The 19,931-nt window shown below is 45.6% G+C and overlaps 1 protein-coding gene across 1 annotated transcript; it reads right to left on the reverse strand.

Moving 5' to 3' along the window:
* Positions 1–731: 731 nt before the first annotated feature.
* Positions 732–2,942, reverse strand: Pgam2 (phosphoglycerate mutase 2). Its single transcript, XM_052198251.1, has 3 exons — positions 2,474–2,942; positions 2,201–2,381; positions 732–1,016 (listed from the first exon to the last, which is right to left on the reverse strand). The coding sequence occupies exons 1-3, from the start codon at positions 2,885–2,887 to the stop codon at positions 850–852; spliced, it is 762 nt and encodes a 253-aa protein (XP_052054211.1). The 5' UTR covers positions 2,888–2,942; the 3' UTR covers positions 732–849.
* Positions 2,943–19,931: the final 16,989 nt, after the last annotated feature.

A 19,931-nucleotide genomic window follows, 5' to 3' on the forward strand; every position in this document is an offset into this window, starting at 1 on the left:
ACCTGAGTGTGTACATGTGTGTACACATATGTGCCCTCAGACTGCTTAGCCTCCTCCAGGAAGTATAAATGGAAGCAGGCATGGTGGTGCTTGCCCCTAATTTCAGCACTCACAAGGCAGGTAGAGCCCTGAGCTCATGTCACAAGCCCAGCCTGGTCTTCACAGTTCCTGGACAGCCAGGGATAACTGGTGTGTAAGTGATACAACTGATGTTGGAGCCTTCGTGCATTTCCGTTCGGCAGAGGCCACTGCTCCAGTTTTTTCCAGGAACCTCTGCAGTGTGGTCCAGCACTCACCTGCCTGGGGATGCTGAATGGGCATGCTTGACTCCCAGACTCATGACAGGCTGCAGTGGAAATGCACAAGGAAGCCCCTGACGGCAGTCAAGCCTCCTTCCTCCCCATCTCTGCCTGTCCTTTAGGCATTCTGGTGAGCCCAGGCTATGGAGGCCCTCTGAGCTTTGCTGTTGCAGGCTTAGTCCACCAGGCTTGTCCTGCCCTGAAGGCACACTTAGTGCCACCTAAGAGGTCACAGGGATAGCACAAAGCCAGCCTGAAGGAAGCTGGCCAGGAGCTGTACTTGTTGCCTTTGTCCCTCATAGAACCAAGTGGTTCCATAGCTCCAGAGCCACCACAGGGGTTGGTCACACTCCAAAGGGTGTGCAAAGTCCTGATTCACCCCCAGGAGCCTGGGGTGGGTGCTGGGCTTCTGCCTCTGTATGGTGACCTGGGGATAGTTCTAACCCTGAGCCTAGGATGTCCTGTGACTGATAAGTTGGCCTGGGTAGGCCCAGCTTGCCCACGCCGAGCTTGGCACTGTGCAGAAGTAACTTTATTGCCCCGTCCACCCTCACTTTGCCTTTCCCTGGGCAGCAACGGCTTCCATGGCCTTCCGAACTGTCTCTTCATCTCCCAGGAACTTCATGGGCTTGGTGGGCTTCAGATCCTGGTCCAGCTCATACACGATGGGGATTCCAGTGGGCAGGTTCAGTTCCATGATGGCCTGTTCTGACATACCTGAAGCAGAGGAAGAGTGTTTTTAGCCCCTTCCATTTGATGCATACAGAATGGCCTTTGTGGGCCATGGTACTGGGGTGCTGCCAGCTAACCCATCCCTGAGAGCAAGGCCACCAAAATGTACCCAAAGGTTAAGGGAGAGCTGGCTACAGAAATAACCCAACAGGAAGACAAGAACACCCTCCACGAATAGCTGTGACCTGAGTGGCCACACGCCTGCTCTCAGCTCAGCGAGAACTGGCCAGGCTAAAGAGGGTTTGGAAGACATTTGGTTTCTAGAGCTTCTAAATTCTGAACTGGGGAGGAACAGGAAACCTGACCCACTGCCTGCTCCTGCAGCTCCTGCCTGGAATAGCAGCTCAACCTTTGCGATTGCCACCACACCCCTACCAACCAGGGAGACCTGGGAGTCTTCCCTAGGCACACCCAATGTGCTCCTTCCCAGAACACAGCCCAGGGAGGAGACATAGGCTCATTACCCTCATGTTGCTACTAGGAGAAGTGGATCACACCCCAGCCCTTTCTTAGGATCCCACCAAGTCTAAAGGTCATCCAGAATCTAATATAGACCTCTCGGGTCTAAGAGCCAGAGGGACCATAATTAGTGACCTCCGTACACCAAAATGCCCCCTCCAGGCCTGTCTACCAGCCCTGCTCTTTAGCTGGGAGCACTACCACAGGCCTAAGGTTTAAGTAGCTCCATATCTGCACACAGGCTGCTTTTTTTGCCTAGAGAAGCATGAGGGATGGGGGAACATGTGGTGGCTCAGCTTTGGGTGATGGGCTGTGTATTGTAGCCCACACCTGAGGCAAAGGACCTCAAATTCAAGGCACTTTGTACATAGACTATCTTGAGAGCCAAAGAAGAAATGCAGGCAGCATCAGGAGAGATACCAAGAGTTTTAGAACAGCTCAGGTGGCTTGGTTCAGCAGCAAGTCAGTTGATACAGAGCTGAGGCCCCTTTCCCCAGTGAATGTCGGAAGCCTGCTCTACCTATAATCGCTCCCGCCGGTGCCTCGGCTGCGCTGTGCTATCGCACACTGGAAATGGGACACACACACAAAGTATTCCGAAACTCTTACCTCACATCAACTTTTGAAACCCTGACATCGGTAAAATTTGTTTCACAACAAATCAACCTCAGTGGTTTCTGTCTCACATCTTTCCTGAGAGTGGGCCTCACCTTCCAGATGTTTCACAATGCCTCGAAGGCTGTTCCCATGGGCTGCAATAAGCACTCTCTGGCCAGCCTTAATCTTCGGCGCAATCTCCTCATTCCAGAAGGGCAGGGCCCGGGCAATGGTGTCCTTGAGGCTCTCACAGGCAGGCAGTTCCCCCGGCTTCAGGCCTACATAGCGCCGGTCCTGGGGACAAGGGCACAGGACCGTCTGTGTGTTTACTGGGTAGCTCTCCCACCTGGGCTCCCAACCCCACAGCGTCCCAGCGTCTGGCCCACCTTGCAGATGGAGGTGTAGTAGTTGTGTTTCTCATCCATGGGGGGTGGAGGGGTGTCAAAGGACCGCCGCCAGATCTTCACCTGCTCCTCTCCGTGCTTTGCAGCCGTCTCGGCCTTATTGAGGCCTGTGAGGCCCCCATAGTGCCGCTCATTGAGGCGCCAGGTACGCACCACAGGCACCCACATTTGGTCCGTGACATCCAGGATGTTCCAAAGGGTGCGGATGGCCCGCTTCAGCACCGACGTGTAGCAGATGTCAAACTCTAACTTGGCATCTTTGATGGCAGCGCCCCCCCGCCTGGCCTCCGCAATCCCCTTCTCACTCAGTTCTGCATCGAACCAGCCACAGAAACGGTTCTCTTGGTTCCATAAGCTCTCACCATGACGAACTATTACTAGGCGGTAGGTGGCCATGGTGGCAAGGGACACGGGAGCTCCAGGTGACAGCTGCTTGCTTAGCTCTTTAGGCTTTATAACAGTTTTCCCAGCCCCCACCCCAGCCCTAACTGCCAATCAGCATTCCAGGAGATACAGGCAGAGGCAGGCAACCAGTAGCAGAACTGGGGGCGGGGTGTAGTCCAAGGAGCTGAACTTAAAAATAGTCCCACAAAATCATCAGCTCAGATGACAAGTCCATAACCAGCGGGCACCTGGTGTCAAGCCGCCTGGGTGAACCAGACCGGGGTGAAGGGCAGAAGTCAAACCTGGGGGTGTTCCCCAGGTGGAAACACTCTGACACCAGCAGCTTTCCATCACAGTCAGCCCTTTCCTGATTGGGTAGAAACATAACTATTCCAAGCCCACTTCTGTAATATACATATATTTAAAGACAGAGTTAAATTATGTGACCCAAGCCGAAATCTCTCAGTTCAGCATCTTAACACAGTTAAGACAAACACAAGCATATCTCAGGATGAAATCTAGTCTAGTGTCAAGGTAAAAGTGTGTGTGTAAGGGCAGTGCATATATAAATAAGTAGGTGTCTGCAACAGGTGACTGTCAGCATACATGCACTGTCTGTGTTGCTGTGTTGGTGAGTCAGGGAGTGAGTACACACATTTTACCCAGAGGATACCTCCACTCCCACATTAAGCGACCTTTCTGTGCTCAACTTAGAGAATTATTTAGGCTAGGGGCCCTCCTTGAGCTCCTGATCACCTGCTTCCCTGGCAGGGCCTTTTCCTGCCTTCCTTAGGTAGCCACACTAGGAGTAAGTAGCCTTTGGTAGACAGAGAAGGAAATGTCACGACAGAAATGGAGTAGGTACCAGGCCATGGTTTGGGGGGAGGTCCAGCCTTGTGGAGCACAGCACCAGAGAGCTGAAGCATGGATGCGCGCGCGCGCACACACACACACACACACACACCTTGAATTGATTTCCGGGACAATCAAAAGAACTCTCCTCCCTGGGTTCCCTTGTTGAGTCTGAGCTGTCTTCAAGCCAGGCCCATCCCTCCAAGCTGAGACCCACCTTGGAAAAGAAAATAGGATTCATGGTACCCACAAGGCCCACCTTCTAGAACACAACTGCACTGAGTTAGTTACAGGATACGTAACCATCCCTTCGCAGGGACCAAGGATAGGTTGTGATGGAATGAGCAGCATGGCGTCTAGAACATCTGCACTTGAACTTGGGAGACATCATCCTCACAGGTCTTCCTGCATCCTACCTCTCCCACCAGAAAACAAGAATGGGTGAGTGATTGGAGCCTTAGGCTTGTTTGCAAGGAACCCTCCATACTAGTGCCAGCACACAGAGAAGTCTCCATAGACTACCGTTGACCCAAGAATCCTAACAGGCAGTTAGAACTTCTGCAGAACTCAGGACTTGCAAATGGACCCCATCCCTGGTCTCTCTGCCCTTTATCACACTAGAAATCCCACTGCATTAGCTTACTGTGACTGTGGCTCCAAAGGTTACGATGATACCACAGCTGGACAAGCCTACTGTGACTATAGCACCAGGTGCTAGGAAGGAAGGGGCGTGATCAAATATGGAGGAAGAGAGGGGAAGTTGCTTTGAGGAGTGCACAGGAAGAGACAGATCCTTAGATGATACTCAGGTGAACTAGCAGAATACTAAGAACTGAGCTGTGAGTCCTGGGGGGCGGGTGGAGGGGGGGGGGAATACTGGGTTGAGGTGTCAGTAAAAACCAGAACACCCTAAGGGGCTCCTCAATTTAGAGCATTTCCAAAGGATCCATATACAATCTCCAGTACCCACATCAGGCAGCTCACGACTACCTGGAACTATAGCTCCAGGGGCAACCAACAGGCCTGGTCTCAGGACACCTGCACTAATGTGCACATTCCCCACCTACAATTAAAAATAATAAAAATAAACTTAAAGACATTTTAGAACCCGGTTGTGCACACCTTAAATCCTACTTCTCCCTAACACCCCCCGCCCCCAATGTTGGGATTAAAGACATACACCACTGTCACTCCTCTGTTGTTTTAAAGACAGAATCTCACTAGGTAGCTTTGACTGTCCTGGTACTTGCTATGTCAACCAGGCTGACCTGGTACAGCGATCTATAAGGATCTGCATTACCTCACCTGGCTGGTGTGGTGTTTGGGAGCCTGTACTGCTCTTGCAAAGAACTCAGTTCAATTCCTGGCACCCAGGTCAGACAGTTCACAACTACCTGTAACTCAAATTCCAGGGCATCTAATACCCTCCTCTGGTTTCAGTGGATACTGCACTCATGTGCACAAAACCCACACTCTTTCACATACATGTGGACACATAATTTTTAAATTAAAATATGTATTCAGACTTGTTCAAAATTGTTTTGTTACTTAGCAAAAATACAACTTTCCTTAATACATGCAGAAAATATATTTTACAAATATAACACTCTTTCATAGTAAAAGCACTTGCAGATAGGAATAAAAGAACAGTGTTCTCTGTTCTCTGGACACCATGGAGGAAGGTTATAATTGGCTGGGAAGCAAGATCCTCATCTTACACCCTGTACCAAACTATGGCCAAGCTGACCATCTTTTCTAGTAAAGGCTATCCACGACAAACAAACTGTAAGAGCTAACATCAGACTTCACAATGAAGGCCAAGATGAAAAGAAAGGTCCTCACACTCCCTACCTGTAGACAATGCAGCACGGAGGTACAAGCCAGCACAATTGAAAGACATCTAGATTGAAAGGAGGAAGTACAATTATTTCTGTGTGCACATAGCTTGGCTTTCTCTACAGAAAATCCTGACTCAAAAATAAGAACAATAGGTGAGTTTGCCAAAGTTTCAGGAATGCAAAACTTAGTTGTATTTTCACTCACTAGCAATGAGTAATCTGAAAATGAAATTAACAAATAGTTCCCCTTGATGCAGCATTTGAAGAATAGAACACATGGGCTTTTTCCCTCTTTGAGAAGTTGCCTGGCAGGTTTGAAACTCCAGGGTTTACAGTAGTGAACCCACACTGGACTTAGGACTAGAACTAACAAAAGGTATATAAAATGTATGCTCTAAAAACTTAGAATGGCCCAGCAGGGTGACTCAGCAGGTAAAGGCTATGCTACCAAGCCAGCCAAACAGTCTGAGCCTCATACTCCACATAGGAGAAGGACAGAAATGACTTCCACAAGTTGGCCTTTGACCTCCACATATATATTGCAGTTAGTGTGCATGAATACAAATACAGAGATGAACACACACACACAGACACACACACACACACACAATGAAAATTGAAGCTGGGCAGTGGTGGCACATGCCTTTAATTCCAGCACTTGGGAGGCAGAGGCAGGTGGATTTCTGAGTTCAAGGCCAGCCTGGTCTACAGAGTGAGTTCCAGGACAGCCAAGGCTATACAGAGAAACCCTGTCTCGAAAAACCAAAAAATGCAAACAAACAAAAAAAGAAAATTGAAAAAAAAAAAAACTATAAAACCAGGCTGGAGAGATGGCTCAGCTGTTTCACACACCTGCTGCTCTTGCAGAGGACTCCAGTTCCAGAGGATTGGACACCCTCTTCTGAACTCTGCAGGCATCAGGCACACATGTGGTACAGCCATCCTAGAACTCAGGAGGCAGAGGTAAGTGGATTTCTGTGAGTTCAAAGCCAGCCTGGTCTACATAACAAGTTCCAGGAAACCCAGCGCTTCAGAATGAGATCCTAACTAAACAATGAATAAATTGTTATTAAAAAAGAGAAGGGGTAGGTACATTGCAACAGACATTGAGGGAACCCAGAGAATGATGACATACTTTAAACTAGAAAACCTAAAAGAAATAGATGGATTTCTTGATATATATGACCTACCAAAGTTAAATCAAGATCAAATAAGCAATTTAAATAGACTCATAATGTTTAGTTTGTTTTTTGTTTTGTTTTTGTTTTTTTGGGTTTGGTTTTTTTGAGACAGGGTTTCTCTGTGTAGCCCTGGCTGTCCTGGAACTCACTCTGTAGTCCAGGCTGGCCTTGAACTCAGAAATCCGCCTGCCTCTGCCTCCTAGGAGTGCTGGGATCACAGGCGTGCGCCACCACCGCCTGGCCATAATGTTTAATGAAATAAAAACCATAATTAAAAGTCTCCCAACTGATAAAAGCCAGGGCCAGATGGACTCCCTGAGAACTCCACCAGACGCTCAAACAATCAGCAACACTCTTCAAATTGTTCCACAAAATAGAGACTGAAGGAACATTTCCTAATTCTTTTTATGTCACAATCACCCTGATACCTAAATCACACCTAGACCTAAGAAAGAAAGAAAGAAAGAAAGAAAGAAAGAAAGAAAGAAAGAAAGAAAGAAAGAAAGAAAGAAAGAAAGGAAGGAAGGAAGGAAGGAAGGAAGGAAGGAAGGAAGGAAGGAAGGAAGGAAGGAAGGAAGGAAGGAAGGAAAGAAGGAAAGAAAAAAAGAAAATTGTAGACCAATATCCCTTATGAACATAGATGCCAAATTTCTCAATAAAATGCTTTCAGGTCAAACAACAACAACAAACAGGTTAGAAATTATGCAGGCTGGGCATGATAGTACACGACTTAATCAGAACCCTGGAGAGGTAAGGGCAGATGAATCTGTATGAGTACAAGACCAGCCTGATCTACTTAGGGAATTCTAGGATAGCCAGGGCTACATAAAAGAGAGATCCTATTTCAAAAAGAAGGAAGAAGCCCGGCGTGTGTAATCCCAGCACTTGGGAGGCAGAGGCAGGTGGATTTCTGAGTTCGAGGCCAGCCTGGTCTACAGAGTGGGTTCCAGAACAGCCAGGGCTACACAGAGAAACCCTGTCTCGAAAAAAACCAAAAAGAAGGAAGAGGAGGAGGAGGAAGATGATGATGATGATCTGCCTTGACAGGTGGCTTCATCCAAGAAATTCAGGGATAATGGGATTGGACATATGTAAATAAATAAATATAATACACCACATTGAAGTGGGAACTTCTGGTTTCTTTAGAAAGTCAGTCATATCAAAGGATGTTTTGCTAAAGCAGAGACATGAAGGAATGTTTCACTGAAGCAGACACGGTTGAAAGGATGTTTTGCTAAAGGAAGCACATGCAAGCTCGCTTGACGGGATTCTTTACTAACTGCACACATGTGTTGGTTCACCTCCCATTGCTGAACTCCTCTCGTGGTGACACCATAGAGAGAAACCAACAAACCTCCTGAGGTTCTGGTGGCTTCTTGCTGCCTCTGTGGGCTTGGGCCCATTGGCAGAGTGATGTCCGCTGGTGTAGACTCACTCCATGCTGAGGGAGGGCTGTGGAAGGACATGTGATGTTTGGAGGAGGTGTAGAAAGGACTCAGCAGACAGTGACGGGAGGCTTGCCTAGCCAGCTTTGCATCGCTTCAGTGGCCTTCCGCCTTTGCTGATCTTCCCTTCATTGAAGGAGGCAGAGAACTTCTCCTGGCATCTGGGTGGGTCCTGTCACTTCTGCTGACTAGGACGGAGTTGGTGGAGGCCTGGCTATTTCTGCTGATTCATGTTTGCTACCCGACTATTGAGCTGGACTGCTGGTATATTCATGAAGCGTTTACGAGTGGACTGAGCTACCGCTGCTGATTCCAGTGAACTGAACTGCTGATTTCCTGACAATGTAGATTGGATTTGCTCCAAAGAACAATTTCTAAACAGGACCACTTTCCCCCAAATCCTAATAACCTGTCTTTTCCATGACCTCTGGTGCGTGGTGGGCTAGAAGGGAGGTTACTGCATTTAGGAACCCTTATTAAAAGTAAAGATTGAAAAACTTAAGCCTATGCCACATAAACAGAATAAAAACAGGTTTATCTCATAAACAGAATAAAAACACGCTCATCTCATTAGATGCAGAAAAAGGCCTTTGACAAAACCCATTATAATAAAAATCTGTAAGAGACAGGGATACAACACAACGTAGCACGGCAGTTACAGCAAGCCCAGAGCCGTGGCAACCTAAACAGAGAGAAACTCAAAGCCTTTCCACTAACATTAGGACAAGACAAGGCCGTCCATCTCTCCAGCCTATTCAATATAGTTCTTGAAGTCTTAGACACCTGAGGGAGATCAAGGGGATACAGATAGGAAAGGAAGGAATCAAAGTATCTTTATTTGCAGATAGTATAATTTTAAACATAATGATCCCCTTCCTCCAAAAAATCCACCCGGAAGCTTGTCCAGCCGATAAACTGTCAGGGACACAAAGATCCTTGTGCTCACGGAGCACTAGAGAACCAGGAATGTTAAACACGCAGGGGCGTCGCCCCAGACAAGGAGTTGCCTGTTTCTCACCTAGAAGTGGGAAGTAGGTATTGTTAATGATCTGGGGACCTTTTGTTATCAGTACAGGCAGGCTGCCCCTAAGTCCCCCAGGATGTTACCCCAAACTCTCCTCCCTTAGACCTTTACCTTTACCTTATTTCCCAGTTAATAAATCCATCCTCAGGGGAGATGTCTCATTTATTTTATGGCCTGCTGACTCATATGCTAACTCAATCAGAGACCACAATAGATTATATGCCTTTTATCGATAGACCCTACCCTCAAGGTTATGTGTTCTTTGTAAAGGGGTTCTATGTAGTCACACTTTAAGCTTTACTGTGCACCTGAAATTAGACAGATTGGACGGATCATGGCCTGGAAACTTGTTTTCCAAATTGTACTGTGTTTTAAATATGCTGACAATGAGCTCCCTGTCATCAGACTTCCCGTGTCTGATTCAGGTTAAGGAAGTCAGTCTGAATGGAGTCATTCTCACCTCTTTGAGGTTTGCTGTCCTGCCTGGACATCCAAGGGGTCCCCCTCAATAAGCACTGTCATCAAAGTAGCAGGGTGCAAAACAAACACACAAAAATCAGTAGATGTGGCGTCATAGCACCTAAAGATCATACCTGGGACATTCCCAATATTGACAAGCTAAAAAATTGAAATTAATGGATCATTTTTCAGATCATAAAGAACTAAGCCAGAATTCTGAAAGATTAGAGAGAAATTCCTCTAACATGGGAAGCAGAGGAAGCAACACCTTTCTAAACAACTCCTGAATCCAAGAGAAACCCTCAGGGGAAGCAGAAAATACTGTGAGCTGAAAAACAGTAAACATACAGAGCCAGGTATGATGCTGGCCCCGGAGTGTGATCCCAGCATTGGGTAAGCCGATGCACCACAACTGGGAGTTCAAGGCCAGCCTAGGCTACAAAACAACACAGTCCATCTGAACCATCAGACCGGACAACAAAAGACAGAGCGACGAGGCTGGAGAGACGGCTGAGTAGTTGAGCGTACTTGCTGCTCTTGCAGAGGATCTGGGTTCAGTTCCCAGCAACTGCACATTGGTTTCCCATCACTTTTAACACTTGTTCCAGGGGATCTGACACTCTTCTGACCGTCGAATGCACCAGGCAGTTGCTTGCTACACATATGTACATGTAGGCCAAAAAAAAAAAAAAAAAACCCCTCATACACATAAAGTAAACTCCAAATATCAAAAAACAAACTAAAGTAATGAAAAAAAAAAAAGCCTGATTTGCCCCACAATACAATGTAGCAACTGTGAGGTAGCTTTAGCTCACGATCAGAGGGAGACTGAGAACGTCACGTGCTTACTTAAGAGGGAAGACATGCTATAGTCTCCACTGCAAAGGAGAGAATAAAGAAACTGATGAAATGAACAGGGGGAAGTAAAAACAATGAAGAAAATGCAGAGAGACTGAGAGGGGACAAAGACACTCACCAACCTGGGGAGAGAGCAGAACAACTGCGGCCACGGAAAACCAAAAAACCACTAACAGCTCTACTGGCATGAATGCTTTTGACAAAAACAGACCTATAGCTTTAGAAGTCACAACCTTCCAATACCCAAGAAGATAAAATCAGAGTCACCCTATAACTACCAAGGAAGTTAGATCCATGACTTTAGTCCTTTTGTGAAAGAATCCCTTTGCTGAATGTGGTGGTGCATGTCTCTAAGCCCAGCACCCAGGTAGAGGAAGTGGCTCTCTGTGAATCGGAGGTAAGACTGGTCTACATAGCAAGTTACAGACCAGTCAGGGCTGCACAGTGAGAGCCTGTCTCAAGAAAGAAAGAATTCTCTAGATGCTTGAAGTTTCACCAGTGAGTTCTAAATGTTTAGAGAATAATTTTTTTATAGTCTCTTCAAGTAACAGAATCCTACGTAAACAGTAACTTGATTTTTAGGAAACTGACACCCTCTTCTGACCTTCAAGCGTACCAGGAAGGCATGCAATGTGCGTACATACATGTAGGCAAAACACTCATACACATAAAATAAAATCCAAAAAAAAGAGCAGCAGAAAACACCCTGATTGTGTGTGTGAAAGCAGACACTACTACAAGCCAGTGTTCTACGTGAAGACAAACGTGAAAATCCTCAGCGACACTCAAGAACATGCTCCAAACACGGGAGCTTATCCCAGGAACCGAAAGCTAGTTGAGTATTCCAAAACCGACAAATGCTGACCGGCCAAAAACAACATTGACATGACCATACTGCTGGATGCAAGAAAAGCAGCTACCACCGGGCGGTGGTGGCGCATGCCTGTAATCCCAGCACTTGGGAGGCAGAGGCAGGCAGATTTCTGAGTTTGAGGTCAGCCTGGTCTACGGAGTGAGTTCCAGGACAGCCAGGGCTACACAGAGAAACCCTGTCTCAAAAAAACCAAAAAGAAAAAAAAAAGCAAACAAAAAATTCTTAAAAAAAAAAAAAAAACAACTTGTATCTATGTATTGGTGAAACACTGAATTATTTCTACCTCACATTAGGAATAAAAAGCAAGGATGCCCACACTTACTATTCTCATGCAACACGGTACTAGACGTTCTAGCCAGTACAGTAATTAAAGAAAAAGAGATAAAGGCCATCAAGACTGCAAATTATGGTTATGGTGGATGCCAGGAAGTGCTTGCTGAAGGGAGCCTGATATGGCTGTCTCCTGAGAGGCCGTGCCAGAACCTGACAAATACAGAGGCGGAAGCTCGAAGCCAACCATTGGACTGAGCTCAAGGGTCCCCAATGGAGGACATCAGTGGGAGGAGAGGCCTCAGGCCTGAGGGGGTTCTATGCCCCAGTGTAGGGGAATGGCAGGGCGGGAGGATGGGAGTGGGTGGGTGGGGAGCACCCTCATAGAGGCGGGGGAGGGGGGATGGGATAGGGGATTTCCGAAGGGGAAACCTGGAAAGGGGAAAACATTTGAAATGTAAATAAAGAAAAATATTCAATCCAAAAAAGTTTGGAAAGAAAGAAATGTGATTTTCATTTACAAACAATATGACTGTTTATATAAACAACCCCATGGAATTCACCAAAAATCTATGACTAAAATAAAGTGTTGTCATCCTTCAGGATACAAGGAGAACCGATACAAATTAGGTCTATTCTGTGTTCTAGGAGTGTGTCACTAGACAATGACACAACCAGCGTTTGCTGCAGTGTAGGCATGGTTGCTCCTCTGCCACAGAGTCCAGCTCTCCTCACCAGCCTTAGTCCAGGACAGCCCACTACCAACACAGCCCACTGAGTGTGGCTTGATGCTACATTTCCTCAGGGTCCAACACTGCCGAGTCTGTACACAGGGCTTGTTTGCTCTCTGCACGCTTTAAGAACTCTCCTAATCCACAGCCTCCATGTGTGAATTTGGAGAGTTCTTTATGCACACTTATGAGATTTGGAGTATTTCTCCAGCTGTGTGGACTGTTTTTTTTTTTTTCTTTTAGCAACCATCCATAATTCTAGTTCCAGGGGGTCTGATGCCCTCCTCTGACCTCTGCAGGCACCAAGCATGCATGTGCTGCATGGACATACATGCAGACCAAACACATGTGTGTGACAAACTACCCAAGGAAAAGCAAAGAAGCGAAGACGTGGTTCTGACCTACACAAAGCTCTGGATTCCATCTCTGGCACCACGTGACCAGGGTGTATTGCTGCACGGCCATAATCTCAGTGCTCAGGAAGTGGAGACAGGAGGATCAGAAGTCCAAGGTCATCCTTGCCTACATAGCCATTTTGGCTGCACGAAGCCCAGTCTGGCTCAGTTTCATGGGTTTCATGTCACTTGGTTTGTGGGGAGACAGAGAATCACGGGGCAGGAGCCACAGATCAGCTGAGCCACTCACCTCACGGTGGCCAGGAAATATGAGGACAATATATATGCTTCAAGACAAGACCCAGAAACATGCTTCCTCCAACCAGACCACCTCGCAACTTCCATGCCCCACCCAAGGAACACCATCAAAATATTAATCCATCAGTGGGTTGAGCCACGGATTTCATCAGGTACCTCATGATTAGTCAAACTTCCCCAAAACTGCATCTCTGGGTCATGTGTTAGGGACCAAACCCTCACTGCATAAGGTTCTGAGGGGAACATCATATACATTACAATGAACTATACAGCTTCAGCCCCATCTTAGTTTGAATTTCATTGCTGTGAAGAGACACTATGACCAAGGTAACTTATAAAAGAAAACATTTGGGGGCTGGAGAGATGGCTCAGTGGTTAAGAGCACCGACTGCTCTTCCAGAGGTCCTGGGTTCAATTCCCAGCAATCACATGGTGGCTCACAACCATCTGTAATGGAATCTGATGCCCTCTTCTGGTGTGTCTGAAAACAGCAACAGTGTACTTACATACATGAAATAGATAAATAAATCTTTGGGGAAAAAAAAAAAAGAATGAGATCCTGTAACTTGGGGGAGGACCCTATTAAAGCTGAGAGCTTTGAACCCTTCGATTCTCAAGGGTTTATCTCATCCAAGGAAGTAATCTCTCTACCCTCAGCAGAAGATGCACCCTCATGATCCATCCCCCAAAATATTGCCTTTTCCTCCTAATGTTGCTTAATCCTTGGTTGTTGCCTAAACCAGCAATGATTTTCCCTGAAGGAGATGCCAGGAAAGACAGTACTGATGTCTCTCAGGGCCCACCAATTGTTGCCTCTAAAGCTATCACCACACTCAAGGCAAAGCAGGCTCCTGAGGGGAGATAGAAAGTGTGGTCCTTAAGGTGGTACACTACACTACTGAAGAGCTTAGTAAGTTTGCTAATTCATTCAGGCAGAGGTCTGGGGAATATGTGTGGGAATGGCTTCTAAGGGTGTGGGATAATGGTGGAAGGAACATAAAACCGGATCAGAACATAAAAACACATCAGCCTGTGTTTATTGACATGGGCTCTCTTAATATGGAAGCTTGCACAGTCAGGAAAAAAAAAGGTGTCAAATGTTTGTTTGAATGGTTGGCTGAAGCATTGTTCTGAAGATGACCTACTGAAAAAGAGTTGAAGATGTCTGATATCTCTTGGCTTAGTGTTGATGAAGGGATTTTAAGGCTCGGGGAATTTGTAATGCTAGAGTAAGTATGCTGTAAAACCTAAAAACCCTTCACAAAGGGAAGGCCCAGAAGACATGCCCTTAGCTATCCTATAAGAGCAAAATGTGAGCAAAACATCCAAAGAGATTTGTTGTCCACCTTTTCCTTGTGCAAGACCAATGGCTTAGAGATGCTGTGCTCAGTTGGAGAATTAAATACAACAGGTTTAATTAATGCCTAGTAGCAGGTCCAGGTGGCAGTGTGAATCTCCAAATGCAGAGTGATCTTTATAATGGGCAGTATAGACAAAACAGTGTCCACAGTGGCCTGATCCAAATTATGCTGCACAGGTAAAGTGATTGTCATGTGGCAAGTCTCACATGGACCTTTGGTTCTGGATGATTGATCATGGCATCTCCAGGCATGAAATAGATAAGAAGCCTACTGCGTTTTTGTTTGATCTATACAAGTGGAAAGATTCTCAAACAAATGAAAGAAAGTCTCCATTGGATCATGGCAGAATCTTGGTCCAGTTTGCAGACCTAGAATCCAATGAATGAAGAGATGGCCAGTTTCCTAAAGAAGGGCCTTGATAAAATACCTAAGGGTTTTATTAATAGGTTTTCTCCAGTGCTTCCTCAGAGGGACCTATAGACATTTACAAGGATAACTCTACACTGGGGGAAAGGAAACAAACAGATTTTCTTGTGTCTATTGGATACTGTTTCTGAGTCTCCAAAACACACTGTGTCCCTCCAGTTAAATACTGTTATCTCCTCCTGAGTGCTTTGAATTTCTTTGTGCTTGTCCCACATGTATAATTGGAATAGATAGACTTAAAAGTTGCCAGACTTCTCATATTGGTTCTCTGACTTGTGGAGTAGGCTATTTGTTATGGTTGGAAAGGCTAAATGGAAGCCTTTAGAGTTGTGTCTGCCAAAACAGTATCACATTCCCTCGGGGTTTGTAGAAATTAGTGCCACCATCAAGGACTGGAAAGCTGCAGGGTGCATCTATCTGGCCAGTACAAAAGACAGAAGACTCGTGGAGAGTGACAGTTGACTACTGAAAACTCAATCATGCAGTGACTCCTACTACAGCTGCTGTGCCAGGCGTGGTGCCCTACTTGAGCAGACTAACATGTCTCCTGGTACATGGTATGCAACTTCTGATCTAGCAAAAGACTTTTTATTGGTACCTGTCCATAAGAACTACCAGAAACAGTTTTCTTTCAGTTGGGAAGAATCTGTATACCTTTACAGTTTCATCTTAAAGGTGTATTAACTTTCCAGCCCTGTGTCAACTTAGTTTGAAGGGATCCTGATTGTCTCTTCCTCAAAAATATCACATTGGTATATTATATTGATGATACTATGCTGGTTGGGTCAAGTGAACAGGTGCTGGACTTGTTAATAACACATTTATTCAATCAAAGATGAGAAGTAAATCCAACCAAAATCCAAGATTCTACTACCTCAGTGAAATTCTTATGAGTCTAGTAGTGTGGGCCATGCAGAGGTATTTTTTTCAAGGTGAAGGATAGGGTATTGCACCTGGCCCCTCTCACCACCAAGAAAGAACCGTGTTTAGCGAGTCAATTTGGATTCTGGAGACAGCACATTCCTCACTTGGGTGTGTTACTATGCCCCATATACCAAGTGGCTCAGAAAGCTGCTAGCTTTGTGTGGGGCCTGAAACAGGAGAGACTCTTTGAACAGGTTGCTTGGCAATGGGCTATCAAGTTACCATGCAACCTGAGCTGCCCATGATGAGCTGGGTATTGTCTGACCCATCAAGATATACAGTGTGGACATACACCGCAGCAATCTATTATTAACTGGAAGTGGCATATATATGATTGAATCAAAGCAGATCCTAAAGGCACAAACAAGTTATATGAAGAAGTTGTCCAAATTGTTTCCACTCCCCATACAATGCTGTCTATTGCTACACATGCACCTATATAGTCTTATGGTGTATGCCAGGCCAGTTGACTGTGGAAGAGACTAGGGCCCAGTTTACTGATGGTTCTACACCCGTTGCAGACACCATACAGAGATACACAGCTGTAGCATTACAGCCCTTCTGGGAAATCTTCACAGTGGGCAGAACTTGGAGCAGTACACATTTTATTTGAAAGGAGAAATGGCCAGATGTGCGGGTGTTCACGGACTCATGGGCTGTAGCTAATAGATTAGTTGGATGGTCAGGGACTTGGGAAGAGCATGATTGGAAAATTGGTAAGAAAGACATCTGGAAAAGAAGTATGTGGATAAATCTCTCCACATGGACAAATGATGTGAAAATACTTGTGATGTATGTAAGTGTTCATCAAAAGGTAACTACAGCTAAGGAGAAGTTCAGTAATCAAGTAAGTAAGATGACCTGTTCTGTGAACAGTCAGCCTCTTTCTCAGCTGTGGTGGTTTGAATGACAATGGCCCCCACAGGCCCATAGGGAGTAGCACTATTAGGAGGTGTGGCCTTGTTGAAGGAAGTGTGTCACTGTAGATGAGGGCTTTGAGGTTTCAGATGCTCAAGCCAGACTCAGTGTCACTTTCTCTTCCAGCTGCCTATCAATCAGCTACCTCTCCTGCATCATATTTGCCTGTGTGCCGCCATGCTTCCCTACAATGATGATAATAGACTAAATGAACTGTAACTCACCCCCAACTATTTTTCTGGATAAGAGTTGCCATGGTCATAGTGTCTCATCACAGCAATGGAAACCCTACTAAGTTATCTGTCATTGCCCAATGGGCCCTTGAACAAAGTAGTCATGGTGGCATTGATGGGCTCAACAATATGGATTCAGCTGCTGCTGAGTGCCAGATCTGCCAAAAGCTGAGACAAACACTGAGCCTCAGCTGTGGCACCATTCCCCTGGGTGCAGGCCAGCAATCTGGTGACAGGTTGACCATGTTGGACCACTTCCTCTGTGGAAAGGACAATGCTTTGTCATTACTGGAGTAGATCCTTAGTCTGGTTATGGGTTTGCCTTTCCAGCAGGTGATGCTTCTGCTAAAACTACTATCTGTAGATTTGTATGCCTTACCCACCACCATGGTATTTCACACAGTATTGCTTCTGATCAAGGAACTCACTTCACAACCAGAGAAGTGTGACAGTGGGCCCACGATCTCAGAATCCACTGCTCTTACCATGTTCCCTGTCATCCTGAAGCAGCTACTTGATAGAAATATGGAACGGCCTTTTGAAGACATCATTTCAGTGTTAGTTAGGTGGCAGCAGCCTTGAGGGCTGGAGCAGGGTTCTCCAGAAAGCAGGATATGCTTTGAATCATTGTCTGATATATGGTACAGTTTCCCCCATAGTCAGGATCCATAAGTCCAGAATCAAAGCGTGGAGAAGGGAATACTTCCACTCACTATCACCCTTAGTGACACTCTAGGAAAATTTTTCTTCCTGTACCCATGACCTTAAGTTCTGCTGGCCTAGAAGTTTTTGTTCCTGAGGGGGCAGTGCTCCTGCCAAGAGCCACAACAAAGATTCTATTGAACTAGAAGCTCAGACTTCCTCTGTTCACTTTGGACTTCTAAAGCCCTTAAGCCAACAGGCTAAATAAGAAAGGAATAAGAGTGTTAGGAGTTATGACTTATCCAGATTACCATGAGGAAATTGGATTGCTTCTCCAGACTGGAGATTATGTCTGGAGTCTCTTGGTGCTACCTGTCCAGTGACAAATGTTAATGGGAAGCTATAATCTAATCCAGGCAGGATGGCAAAGGGCTCAGATCCTTCAGGAATGAAGGTATGTGTCACCCCTCCAGGAAAAGAGCCAAGACCTGCTGAGGTACTTGCTGAAGACAGAGGAAACACAGGATAATATTTAGCATTAAATGCAAGAAATACAGGTAGTAGAGGAATGTAGTTATAAATACCAGCTAAGGCCACATGACTAATTGCAGAAACAAGAATTATAATTGACGAGTGTTTCTCTTGTATTTTGTTAAGAATGTGTTTGCACAGATATTTGTATTTTCTATATTATGCAATGTAACATCAATTAAGTGATTATCAGTGGTTATATATTTAAGTTTTGAGATGCCAAAAGAAGGTTCCTTAAAGGACATTGATACTATTCTAAAATTTATAATGTTTGCAGTCGTATTAGGGATAGTTATGTCATGTTAGACATAACTATGGCACAGTTAAATATATAATGCATTTGTAATTATACTTGAGGTACTTATACTATGTTAGGCATAATGTAAGCATGTCATAAGAGGACTACGGCTTGTGTGGAGCTGACAAGGACAGCTTGTGATGGCTATTTCCACTGAAGTGTCAGCTTCACCAGTTCTGGAACTAAGTAAATCCCAAGTCAGATACACCTGTGAGGATTTTGTTTTTCATTTGAAGTGGACGAACATTTGTAATTCCAGATCTTTTGTGATGGAGATCCACCTTTGCCCTGGGCCAAGCCTACTGCTGGCAGCCTGTATAAAGTGCATAGAAGAAGGAGGCTCTCTGCTGTTCTCTCTCTCTCCCTGCTTGTCTCACTCTTGACAGCAGTCCTTTCAGTCACTGGCATTAGAGCCGACTTCTTTAGGATTCCAGCATCTACTGAAGACTAGCTGAGACATCCAGCCTTGTAGACTGAGCAACTATGGATTCTTGAATCTTCCATTGTTGATAGTTATTGTTGGACCAGCTAAACCACTATTTGTAAGCTATTCTAATAAATCCCAAATAAATTACATATATATGTAAATTCCCATATATATATTCCTATAAGTTCTGTTCCTCTTAGAGAACCCTAATATACATATGATCCAATAATCCTATGCTTGGATATTTACCCAAAAGAAATAAAGAAGTATTTGTCACGTTTAATATTGTTACCTTGACAGGATGTAGAATCACCTAAGACAAGCCTCTAGGTACGCATGCCTGTGAGGGATTATCTAGCTTAGGGTAACTGAGGGGGGCAGGCTGGCCCTGAATACAGGGGACCCACTCTTCTGCCTGCTCGTGCATAAGAAGACTGAGCACTCCTGCTAATCTCTGCTTCCTGGCCAAGGAGACAATGTGACCAGCTCCCTGTAGCCCCATGCCTTCGAGGCCAGGGCTTGCTGAACCTTGAACTGTGAGCACTAATAACCCATTTCTCCCTTCCGCTGCTTTTAAATGTCAGGGTATCTTACACCTGCAACAGGAAGTATTCACACAGACACTTAGATGCATGCCCATAGCAGGTCTAGTCACAATCACAATGCAGTGGGAGCCTCCCAGAGCCTAGTGGACAGTGGAACGTTCACCGTGTGTAGCATCAGGAGACATAAGCTTGATTGATATATGCGACAGCTGCAGGAACCTCAGAGCATTTGCCAAGGGAGAGGCCAGCAACAGCTCTTTTAAAGTTCATTTGCACATCTATGACATATTTGTAGGGACAAAACCAAATGAGTGGGTTGGAGTAATGGGGCCTGTCACTACTACAGTAGATACAGCGCCAGGTTCTGGGGACAGAGCTGTTGTGTCCTGAAGGTGGTAGAGGTGGCCATTCTGTGTGCATGTGTGTATTAAAACTTGTAAAATTATACTCCATACTCCAAAAAAAAATCCACTTTATTGAATGTTAATTTTTAAAATACTTGTTAATCTTCTGATTGATCTAGGAGGCCTGCGCCTTCAGGAGAAGGAGACAGGGACAGTGGGCAC

The sequence above is a fragment of the Apodemus sylvaticus genome, chromosome 11 (assembly GCF_947179515.1).
Source record: "Apodemus sylvaticus chromosome 11, mApoSyl1.1, whole genome shotgun sequence".
Classification (NCBI taxonomy): Eukaryota; Metazoa; Chordata; class Mammalia; order Rodentia; family Muridae; genus Apodemus; species Apodemus sylvaticus.

Excerpts from the sequence above, each read along its gene's own strand:
- Pgam2 (XM_052198251.1), bottom strand. The coding sequence starts at position 2,887 with ATGGCCACCTACCGCCTAGTAATAGTTCGTCATGGTGAGAGCTTATGG. Across the intron at positions 2,382-2,473 it reads ACTACACCTCCATCTGCAAG|GACCGGCGCTATGTAGGCCT; the intron begins GTGGGCCAGACG and ends CCTTGTCCCCAG. Across the intron at positions 1,017-2,200 it reads CATTGTGAAACATCTGGAAG|GTATGTCAGAACAGGCCATC; the intron begins GTGAGGCCCACT and ends CCTCTGCTTCAG.